The sequence below is a fragment of the Gavialis gangeticus genome, unplaced genomic scaffold (assembly GCF_001723915.1).
Source record: "Gavialis gangeticus isolate Ggan-Ray unplaced genomic scaffold, GavGan_comp1, whole genome shotgun sequence".
Classification (NCBI taxonomy): Eukaryota; Metazoa; Chordata; order Crocodylia; family Gavialidae; genus Gavialis; species Gavialis gangeticus.
In genome coordinates this window covers 10,323,534-10,334,924 of record NW_017728980.1, presented here as the reverse complement: position 1 = coordinate 10,334,924, position 11,391 = coordinate 10,323,534, and the positions used below count along the sequence as shown (strand labels likewise).

General features: G+C 41.9%; 1 protein-coding gene across 4 annotated transcripts in view; it reads left to right on the top strand.

Moving 5' to 3' along the window:
• The window catches only part of GRAMD1B (GRAM domain containing 1B), a 213,670-nt gene that overhangs the window by 67,901 nt on the left and 134,378 nt on the right, over positions 1–11,391 (top strand). Inside the window, exon 1 of one of the 4 annotated variants that reach the window (XM_019509846.1) lies at positions 7,302–7,455. The exons of the other annotated variants lie outside the window; for them this stretch is intronic. Coding sequence (XP_019365391.1) covers positions 7,451–7,455 — 5 coding nt within the window. The 5' untranslated portion in view covers positions 7,302–7,450. Of the gene's footprint in view, positions 1–7,301; positions 7,456–11,391 lie in introns of those variants that run through there. 4 annotated transcript variants of the gene reach the window in all.

The following is an 11,391-nucleotide window of genomic DNA, read 5'->3' as shown; positions in this document are numbered from 1 at the left end:
CCCCCCCCCCCCCGCATAAATAACAAATGTGCCCTTTTACACACACAAGCATTGTCAAAAACAGAGAGTAAATAGCTGGTTACTGTGCTGGGCCTCAGGAATCAACAGACCTGAGCTCTGATATGAGTACCCTATATATGAGGTATGTAAATGTTTAATAGATAAGGTACTAATTGATGGTACTTAAAAGTCTCTAATGCATCCTCAATTCAGTAGCATTGATATACAGCAGACGGTTGTTTGCAGGTATCTGCCTGCTTTTAGTGTCATAAGCTGAAGATGAAGGCCCACCAGTGAAAATTCACTGACCCCTGGACCCTTACATTTCTTAAGTAGCAAGAGCTGTATTGTATAGGTGATCCCTGCTGCCAAGACAGTGCAGGCTGGGGAGAGCAGGGTCTCTCTGCTAGCTAGATACAAGCCTACATAGCAGCTTTTATAGATTCAGTCTGTACACTTTGTGGCACAAGGTGAAGCAGCTTTGCAACTCCGGTGCAATACCTGTTTTCCACACCATCGGGCTCCTGAGCGACAATCAGTTTTCAATGGAAAGCCAGAGAATGAATATTAAACTAATTTTCACCTCCTTCCTACACCATGGAAAAATCTGGTGGTGGGGGGAGACTGGTCTTATTGAGGAAAAGCTCGTATTAAAATCTGTGACTGCTTTTGCCTGTGTAAGGGCTGAGCCACAGGGGGAGACAGGGAGGAAGTAAAGACTTGTATACCAAAGAGCTCCGTGGAAGGCAAATGCTTTTGTATTCTGACTGCCAGGGAAACTGTGGCTTTGTACATCCGTGTAGTGAGATATAACGACTTCTGGAAACAACAGCCGAACGTGAGAAATGAAACTTAACTCCTAACCTAAATTTGGTCAGAAAAGAATCTGTAGAATAAAGCCTTGATCCATAGCAGGTTACCTTTGCGGTTCTGCATTTCTGAGAAGTACCTAAATGAGCAATTCCTTGCAACTAGCAAGCTCACAAGTGCCTCTCACTTTAAATGAATATTTGCATTTCATGGTTAAGTCGCACGAAGTGCGGGGGTGGAAGCTTTCCATTGGAAGGGTGTACACGAGTTGGAAATGAGAAGGCACCTCTTCTTCTAAGCACCTGGACAAAGTGGGCACTTGTGCATCTAGGGCAGCCCATGTGATCTTTTTTCAGGCTGGAATAGCCGTATGCGTTTTCTTTTCTTCAGTATCCTGTTTTTAGCAGTGGTCAGTCACTTGATGCTTCCGGAAGGGCAAACTTTAGGCATGAGTCACATCTTGCACATTTTAATTTAGGTAGGATGTCTGCAGAAGCTGCTTTTTTATCACATGTCCAACCACTTCATTGAATCCTGACTTGCCCCTTTTAGCTTTGTTATTAAAAAGTTCTGTTACTGCGTAAAATCTGAATGGTGAGCGAATGCCATGCTGATTGGATTGGGGGATGAGCTAGAATAAGCCCTCTGAAGTATCACTGTTATCCAGACTTCCTTGTAGCTACAGATGACAGCTGGGGATTTTCTTATAAGCAATCCTCCTTGCAAGCCTTTCTGTTCCTGGCTGGGATGGACAGATCATAAGCAAAACGTTTCAGCATTATAGTGACACTTCCCCACCTCACCTGCCCTTATTCTGGCTGAGTTGAAAGGAGAAGTGTGTAAGTGGCTGAGAAAATGAAAGACAGCATAGGAGAGAGAGAGTAATTTTTTACTCTGAAAACAGTTTGGGTTAGGTATTGTTTGACCTTTCAGTGAAGCTGGTTGAATATTTAATAAATAAGATAAGGCGTGCATATTTCTAATGAAAAGCATGAAATGCGGTTCACTCTGATTCCTGCAATCAGATGATTTGTTGTACGTTAGCACTTGGATGAACGCCAGTGTTTCTGAGTCTCAACAGTTGTGGTTGTTTGGCAAGCATCTTACTATATTTGTGCCATTATTTGTTGTTCCTTAGTTGAAACGTTTGTCTTCCAATATTCACAGGACTTAGGCTGGCCAGCCACATGACAAAAGAAAAGTGAAAGCCAGCAGTTTGCAAACAGAGTCTGAGTGTTGCTCTATCCCACCTAGTCAGCAAATACTTACCGAAGGGACCATCTACATCTTCTGCGGTGCAGAATCCTGAGCCCATAGCTGGCATTTTAACAATTCATCATCATCATTATGTTCATCATCACGATTGTCCTCAAGTTAGTTACGTTTTCATTATGAAGACATTTGCTGAACGTGTGGATGGAAGGGGCTGGGCTGACAGCTGTGCAGAGGGATGCTCTCTCTCTTTTTGGAAAAGGAATGCAATCTGATATTTCCCAACCCTTGCTGGGGTCATCTGAGCCCAGCAGTCTTTCCTGCCCAAGTGCAGGGGGGCTGGACCCGATGATCCCATGAGGTCTCTTCCAGCCCCTAACATCTATGAACCCTATGGGCAGAGGTTCCCAACCTTTCTGGGCCTATGATCCCACGTCTAGGGTGAGTTTAGCTCTTTCCTAACAATTTCTCTGGGTTTCATGACCCTGCTTGGGGACACAACCCCTTCTTTGGGAATTGCTGTCTTTATATATAAGGAGAAAGCTCTTTCTGCCTCTGGTTCACTCCATCACCTCTGTGCTTAGAGTGGCCAGCAAGGTTACCAGTTGATACTAACTGCACCGGTAGCTTTTATGACGTGAGCAGCTAGCCACTAGGGAATGGACTGATGCAGCTGTCAGAAATCTCTGTTATCACTAGTAATGGGATTTGTTTTTAAACATTCCTGTTTTGCTCATGTAGCAGGCTGAGTTGGTAGAACAAATGAGGTCTCGGACAGGAAGTGCTTGTTCTAGTCTTAGAAATAGTTACACAAGCTGTAGCTAGTACAAGGTCTAAATTCAGTTTTTCTTTTACACCCTGTCCTGTTACTCCTCTGCCTTCTGGGCAAAAAAATGTGCTTCAGGCAGGAGACACTATAGGTGGTTGGAGGTTTGTAGGGTCAGAAAACCTGATTCACTTCGGGAGCTCTGGCAAGTCACTGAGCCGTCACTTTGTCATTTCTGAAGAGGGATATCAGCAACTTGTGCCTACCTTGGGAAATCGCTGGCCAGAAAGGAGAGGGTGTTGCAAAGCCTTGCACATCCCCATGGTAACATTTTGCTGCCTGCCCGCCATCGTGCGTTATCACCATGGATCCTGGTTTTGTCTGATTTTTCTGGTTTAAAAAAACCCCAAACCCACATTTTTCCTGTGATGAAAATGAAACACCACCAATATACATTTATATATGTTTCATTTAAATCCCAGATTTCATTGATGTCATTTAAATTAAGTCCTTTAAACTCCGCGTTTAAATCGGGGGATAAGTGTGGATTTGGGGTCACTTTTTTTAAACCGAAAATCTGGAGATGTATTAAAATTGGAGAAAACCAGGGATCCCTGGTTATCACAGTGCAGCCATGTGGTTCACTAGATGTGAATCTTCCTTTTTCTTGTAAGAAAGTGTTATGTTAACTTGCTGATTTTTGCTACGAGGGTTCGTGTTTCCCCTGAGAATTTTGCAGTTGTGCACTGGTGGGGGGGGAAATGCCGATAGCTGCAAGAAAGCCGTGCCTTCAGGTGCTTCCCCCTTTCTTTGCTGCCTGACTGCCCCAGGGTTATCAAGGGAAAACCCTTCTTGCTGAGCGAGGCGATTGCAGGTGCACTTTGGGCTCTCATTCTCCTTTGGAATTTAGGCCAATGAGTTGTGCTTATTTCCCCCCCCCACGGTGACAGTTTTCTGACCATCCTGAATAGGGCCTTCCTTTTAGGATTCATACTTCTGATGGCAGGAATTTCAATTTGCCCAGAGTGATGAATTATTCGTGGTAATTTGGGACTGGGGCAGGGTTCTTCCGGCCGAAGGGGATCTCATAGCACAATTCTGGGAATGATCGGCAGAGCTCTCAGGGTCAAGACCAACACAGAGATTGTTTTCGGACCAGCTGTTACATCTCCTCGAAGGGAAAGACTCCCGCAAAGTCACTCCTGGAGTAATGCCCAGGGCTTCCAATGTTTTGTGAGATTAGGAGGCAGGGTGCTGCCATCCAGATCATCAGAGCTGGACAGAGATTGTCAGTGCAACATTTTACACGAGAAATACTTTTTTGGCAAAATGGATTTTGTCCATCTGAATGTTGTGTTTCCATTAGGAAAAAAGTTGGGCTTTTACCAACCCCTGCACAAAATTGAAGACAGCTATTCACAACAATTACAACATTTTCCTTTTTCACAGACAGGGATTTATGTGTGTGTCTGTGTGATATCTTTTATTGGACCAACTGCATGCTTGGGATATGAGCTTTTTTCTTGTGAAAATGTTATTTTCTTTTGAAAACGTTTTCCTGGCAAGTTCAACAGTAATCATGATTATTAGTAGTAAATGTGTTTGTTCCTATATTTTTGGTAGTGGCGCTCAAGATAGGCGAATTCTTTTGGATTTTAAGTAGGGGTAGTCGCTGTCCTGTTGAACTCAGAATCCAAAAACAGAACAAAAATCCTGGAGCGGGTTGAACAGCATAAACAGATAAATAAAATGACAGTTATAACTCTGAATGGAAACACTGGGATGCCAATTTAAATTCACTGAGTCATGGAATTGCGTTATCCATTACGTGCACCTCCTTATTAGTGTAGCAGTTAGGTGTAGGCAAAAAATCTCTCATAAACATTTTCTTTCAGAAATCATTACCAAAGTTGTGTCATTTATAGGAGAGATGTGTTTGACTGTTGAGCGAATGCTCCTCTGTTAAAAAAGTTTGTTATGTGGGTAGGCAGTCAGACCCAAACCATCTAATGGGAGGAAAAATTAAACAACCTGAATGCTAAATATTAGATGGACTTAGAAACTAGAAGCATCTCTCTATGAAACTCTTTGGTAACTAGTTCTGGAAAACAGTGAGGTTTGCAATAATCCCGTGTTTTGTGAATCATTTACTAGCCAGTCTCATTAATAGATTATATCTTCTTTTGTATTGCCCTTTCTTCCTTCATGATTATCCATCTACCATAGGGAAGCACCGTCTGAATAAAAGCCTTTGAGTTTACATCAAGAATATTCGGTAAGAGTATGGTACGTTCTCTTGCTTCTCCACGTTGGTTGAAAATCTCATCTAGGGTTGAAGGGAAAGTAATTTTGTATCTGGATAATTTATCAGACACTGTTATGCACAGATCTGCATGCCAGAAAATCCCACAAAAGTTATGTGATCTGTTTATCGTTAGCTGTGAAAAATGTTTGTGTGTTTGTAACCGAATCACCATAAGAAATTGCACTTTCTATAAACTCCATCCATCCTGTGTGCCTACTAGGTATTGTTTAAGAAAATGAATAATACATAGATGATGCAAGAATAATGTATGTATGTCTATGTTTAATGCTTTAGTGTAGTGGAAGGGTGTTTTCTGAAGCAATTCATTTTTCAGAAGAAAAATTTTGAAGTAACATATACATATACATACATACATACATACATATATATATATATATGTATATATACACACACACATCTTGCCATGCATATCCAAACCTCTCTTTCTCTCTCTCTCTCTCTCTCTCTATATATATATATATCTATCTATCTAATATTAATATCTAATATTTTACTTTCCCGAGAGGTTTGGATATGCATGGCAAAATGTTCTTTGACCAGTAGTTAAAGATGTAATGGGAAAGTAAAATATTAGATATTCTTGCCTTTAGGTTTTAGGGGGCCAGTGTGCCAGATTTGCTTCGTATATCCCCAGTCTGAGCCAGATTGCATTAAACTGGGTGTCAAAAAATTATAGAAGTCTGACCACAAGTATATGATAGGTGTATATTAGCGCTGAGCACTTCTAAAATATGGCCCAAAGTGCATTAGTTGGAACTGATTAAAACCTAAAATGGTAATGGGATATCTCAGAATAGAAGAATAAAAAAAATGTACAGGAAGATAAGAATAGTTCAAACACAGCCTATTATCCTCCATATTCTCAGGCCAAATGTATGAGACAAGTCTTTAAAATATTCAGCAAAGGTTTGAACAGGAGAAGACTGTAAAAAAGAGGGCTTAGTGAGCATTTTCTGGGCTGAAACTAGCTTATATATTTTAGTAGCTGCCATCTCTTGTTATTCATTTTCCATAAATATCGGTGGAAGGATTTTTTTTGTGCATAAGAACACGAGGCTGTCTCAAGTTACATGTTCAAATATGAATTCGTGCAGTTGTTCACAGTGAAACATTTTAGTCTAAGTTCAGCTGTCCCGGTGACTTATTCCAGCCCTTGTCTTATTTTTAAGAGTTTCCCAGGGAATTGGAGAACAGCAGATACCATGTGGCTAGCTTAGCAATCACACAGCACAAATAGTGGAAACTGGAAGCAATAGTGGCAGTGAATAGTCAGAAAACATTCTGTGCTGAAACCATATTTTTCCATTAAACGGTGGATCAGTAATTTAAAGTGCTTAATTTTCAACTGAGAGATAAATTAGGGAGGAGCGTGATGCACTGTTATCACAAACCTGAGACCCATATACACACCGAGACAGATAAAGACATGGTAATACTGGTGGAGACGGGAATGGCACAGAGGCTTTATTGACACAACAAACTGTATTCCTGTTTGCAGAGGCGATAATGGCAATGATTATAGAGAGACAAATTGTCTTGGGGGGGTTGCAGAATTGAGAGAGAGAATATTTGGTCACATGGTGATCATACTAGGTCACAGTGGTGCTGAAAAAGGTCAGAAGAACGGTGAGAAATGAATTCAGTAAGGCGGAGGGTAATGGTGTATCAAAAATGGGGCTCTAGGAGAAATAACACTTTGAAGGCAGGATTTTTTAGGAGTTTGGGTAGGGAGCTGTTTTCTTTCCCATGGCTTGTAAGGAACTACTTTTGGAGGGATGTAGCAATAATATCCACCACTAGAAACCTGTCTCTTGTTCAGCTTCATTTTAGTTTAAGGAAACCTTAAGGCCAGTGGGAAATTAGCATTAGTTACAGCCAGGATCTAAGAGCAATTCTTCCCAAAAGCCTTCAGAAAATCTGATCTTTCAGTCGGTGAGAAAAACATGTCCTATATTACTCAGGCTATAAATGCAAAATTTTGAGTGCAACCCTTGCACCTAAGCTGCTGAGTTAGCTTTAGGCAATACAGCCGCTTGTCTGGCATTGTCTCAGGTAACAGGCAAGGGGGGAATAGACACCTCACAGATTTAATATTTAAATAACCTGGTTAATTTGTATTTGAGCTCTCTGGCAATTTCTGATGTATGAAATAATGATTGGAGCTTGAGAATTGACTGTGACCTCAGGATAAGGCCTGTTGTGGATGTTGTGAGTCACTGGCAAGCATTCCCAGTGAAAGACAGACACATTTGTCTTGTCAGCCCTACCCTCTACTTCTCTTGGGCATCTCAAAGGGGCCCTATCTGAGTTTCTGCTGAGCGCCATTAAGCTTTGGGATGAGGTAAGAACTCCGTTGTTTGGTTGTGTTTGCTGATTTCCTAAATTGCATTGTTTTCCAATCAGCTTCAGGTCACTTTAGGATCTTGCAGGGTGGGAAATCACACAATCACTTAAAGAAAGACTGTTGTTGCCTTTACCTCTGGTCAGTTTAAAGTGTGATCAAAAGGTATGACCTGGTACGCGTTTGCATTGCTCGGTAACCTTTAAGAGGTTTAATAACTGCATTTTCTTATTTGCAACATGATTTTTCTCTCCTTTGTTGCTGTGTGCAAGGTCCACCCAATTGAGGGAAATCTGCAATACTTATATGAAGAGTGCTGTTGAATGCCTACAGCAAAGAAGCTAGAAAAATATAGCTTTTCCTTTCTGATTTCTTTCAGTTCTAGCAAGCTTAAGAAGCATAGAGAAGACAGTGGCAGTGTTCCTTTAAATGTTTAAACAGCTTTATTAGGAGAACTTTGTCCAGAAGTCCAGAAGCCAGTTAGGGATGGGTGCGTGAACATTAAAGGGTTTAATGTTCAGTTTGGCTTAGCCTTCAGAAGTCAGGCATTCTTATGAGATTCACCCGTTCTTCTTGTGCTGCTCCTGGGAAATGAAATCCTTTGAGAAGGAAGCAGGCAAGGTTCTCTGGGGAGATGTGACATCTTCTATTAGACCAGCTGGGTAGGTGGAAAAAAGTTCTTTGCAAACTTTCGGACGCAGTCGCCCTTCTTCAGGCATAGGGCGAACTGTTTTGTAGTATTTGATGCTTCTGTCTGTAGTCCCATCTGAAGCCACAAAGTGCAAGAAAAGCAGCTGCAAAGTCCAAAAAAAGAACATTTTAGAAAAAGTTATTGGAAAAAAAAAAAGTTTTCTTTGAATTGGAGGCAAAAGTTGGGTTTGGTTTCTCTGTCCAAACTGGTTCATGTGGCCAGTTTCAGAAGCAGTACATGGGAGAAAGACATGTGATGTAGAGCATGCCCTTAGGTCACCACAGAATTTGTCACCCCCACATTGTCCTTTCCACCAAATGGTGTTTGCACAAAGGAGAAAAGGCAAAATCTTTGCATGCAGAGACAAAAGACTTGTTTGCCCTTTTCCTGAAAGGCTGTTTTGGCAGAGTGCCTAGGAGTGTCAGGGATCTCTTGTACCAAGCCACTCTTATCCAGCTGATAACGAAGAAACAAGCAAGATAGTAATAGTGGAATTCAAGGGTTTTTTTAAAAATTAGATCATGGTTCAGACATATACTTTAAAAACCTATTGGGAGGTAGGTCATGCTTTTTGTGTGAACAAGTCCCCATATTATTAAGTGCTTAATTTTTAATGAAGTTAGCTAATTTTGGAAAGTTTTCACTCTTCGCTGTAACAAAAAAAAAGATGACAAAGAGGGAGAGCAATGGCCAGTGTAGGGTATGCCCAAGGCTACAGAGAAGTTCCCAGTTGGAAAGGCTTTGTCAGGTGAGACCTCCGTTCAAAGGGCTGAAGTGTGTAGCTGCTCAAGAAGTTGGAGAAAATATATTTCCTCACCTACAAAAACATAGTGAAGTTATTTTAGTCCTGCAGTTCTTAGAAAAGAGTGAATTTTCATTGATTTAATTGTTTTCATTAATGCTTTTATGGAAGATGTTTATCAAAATGTTATGACTTTGAACGTTTCTTTTGCCCGGTTTGGGTAGATGGGTGAGATTTTTTTCTGTTTCACTTTTTTTCCATCTTGTGGTTGAGAAAAGTAGAGAGGTGGAAGATAAGGGAAGGAAAGAAAGAAAAATGATAAACTGAAAACCTCTCAACTGTTTATTTCTCAGTTTCATAGGAAACCAAACTAAAAAAAAAATTTTTTTTTCAAAAAAAATCTTTTATTTTATTAAAACAGGACACCTTTAATAGGGAAGGATCATACCAGAGATGTGACATGTTTACCTGACAAGATGTGGACATGGTCCTTGAAATGGGAGCCTAGTGGTAGAATCATTTGGGAAGACGCTTTCTCTCCATCAGGAGCGTGCAGAGAAGTTCACTTCTGGATCAGAAGGACAAAGCTGCCTGGCAGTCACTGGTTTATACTCTAGTTTTGCAGTGGCTGAAGCACCTGGCTTGGAAATGGATGCACTTCCTGGCTTGGGGTACCCTACATATCATCATTTCAGCCATCTGCAGCACTTAGACAGTGACAGCAGTAAACTTCTGGATTTCTTTAGGGCCTTGCTCTATTGATCTTTATCATTTTTCAGTGACTTCAGTAACTTGAGAGCATAGCTGTCAAAAATTGTCTTTATTTAATTGATTTGTTTCTATATGGCAGCTTCTGTATGTGACTCTGGAATAGTCACACATGGGTATTACATTTATTAAAAACTCGGATCCCACAGTGTTGATTGTGGAACACAAACCTAGATGGGTGGAAGTAATGATAACTCTGTAATTTCGAAATCCTACCAACAATGCACAATGCAGGTAGAGTGGGAGGCAGAGGTGGGTTTTCAGGGGGCTGAAAACTGAAGACTGTGAGGAAGCATTGTGGTGGTGGAGAGAGGTGTGGAGTTCATTTTGGGTAGCAGGCACAATAGAGAAGGTGCCTGCGGTACAGTAGGTGATCTTGTGTGAGCGGCTGGCCTGGGAGTCTCGAGTAGGTGAATGTGAGGTGGGCACAAGGAGAGGCAAGGTCTTGCAGAATAGCTAGCTGCAACATCTCCCTGGGGAGCTTTAAATACAAAGGCAGCAGTTTTGAGCTGGATCCCTAAATGAATGGCGATACATTCTCACCTATCTCTCCCTCTCTCTGTGTTCCTCGACTTGGTCTACACTGCAGCGAGACATCTGAGTGCAGTGGATGCAGCATACCTAGTCTTGCTTAGTAGCACTGAAGCTGGAATAGTTTGTAGTCACCTGTGTAAGCCCTGAGCATCCCAGTGCACTTATGTAGCCTGTGCTGAAGGATAAGGCACCCCAGCTACTCTGCTTTTGGTACCTGAGCAAGTTAGATTAAGGCTGGCTCTGAGGCATCTGCTTTCCATGCTGCAAAAAACACCTCTGATCAGAGCATGGAAGTGCTTAGGCAGGCAAGGTTCTTGGGTAGATGTGATATCTTTTATTAGACCAACTAAATAGATGGGGGGAAAAGTTCTTTGCAAAGTTCCCAGCACAAAAAAAAGCTAGCAAAGAACTTTTTTCCATCTATTTAGTTGGTCTAATAAAAGATATCAGGTTTACCCAAAGAACCTTACATGCCTATGTCCCTAGACCAACACGGCTACAACCAACAACCCCAGAAATGCTTCGTGAAGACACGGGATTCTCCTGGGAAGAAATGTCTGGGTTTAAACCTGGGCAGGTGAGCTCCCACTGCTGCCGGCCGGAGGAGATGCAGCGTGTAGACTGGACTCTTTGAAGGAGGAAAAAATGAAGCTAGCAGGCTGGTTTGCATAGAAAATTGGCAGTTTCAAAGCAAAGAGTGACCTCTTGTGGGCCCTTCCTTTAACTCGCCGACAGAAAACGGCTTCCTTTGCTCATATTCTTCCCTGCCAAGATGAGGTGTGGGTTGGCCTCCTGGGTTACCAGCAAGGGGAAGGAGCTACTTGTATTAGGTATTAAGATAGTTGGTTAGAAAACAGAGCCGTGCAAAGCTAACTGAGTTGGAGTGGATGCACCCTTGACCCACTGGAGAAAGATTTCCTACCAAACACATCATGTTAGAAAGAGAAGAGCCTTATGTGAACCTGAGGTGCTCTTATGCCCTGGGAATGGCACTGGGTTCCTGCAGAGCTTCCTGCTTACTCTGCCATGGGGAAAAGTAATTTGCAAGATATTTGTGGCTGGCCCTTTGGACAGAGGAAAGCTTGGTTTTGCATTTGCTCTTATGCTCTGGGAATGGCACTGGGTTCCTGCAGAGCTTCCTGCTTACTCTGCTATGGGGAAAAGTAATTTGCAAGGTATTTGTGGCTGGCCCTTTGGACAG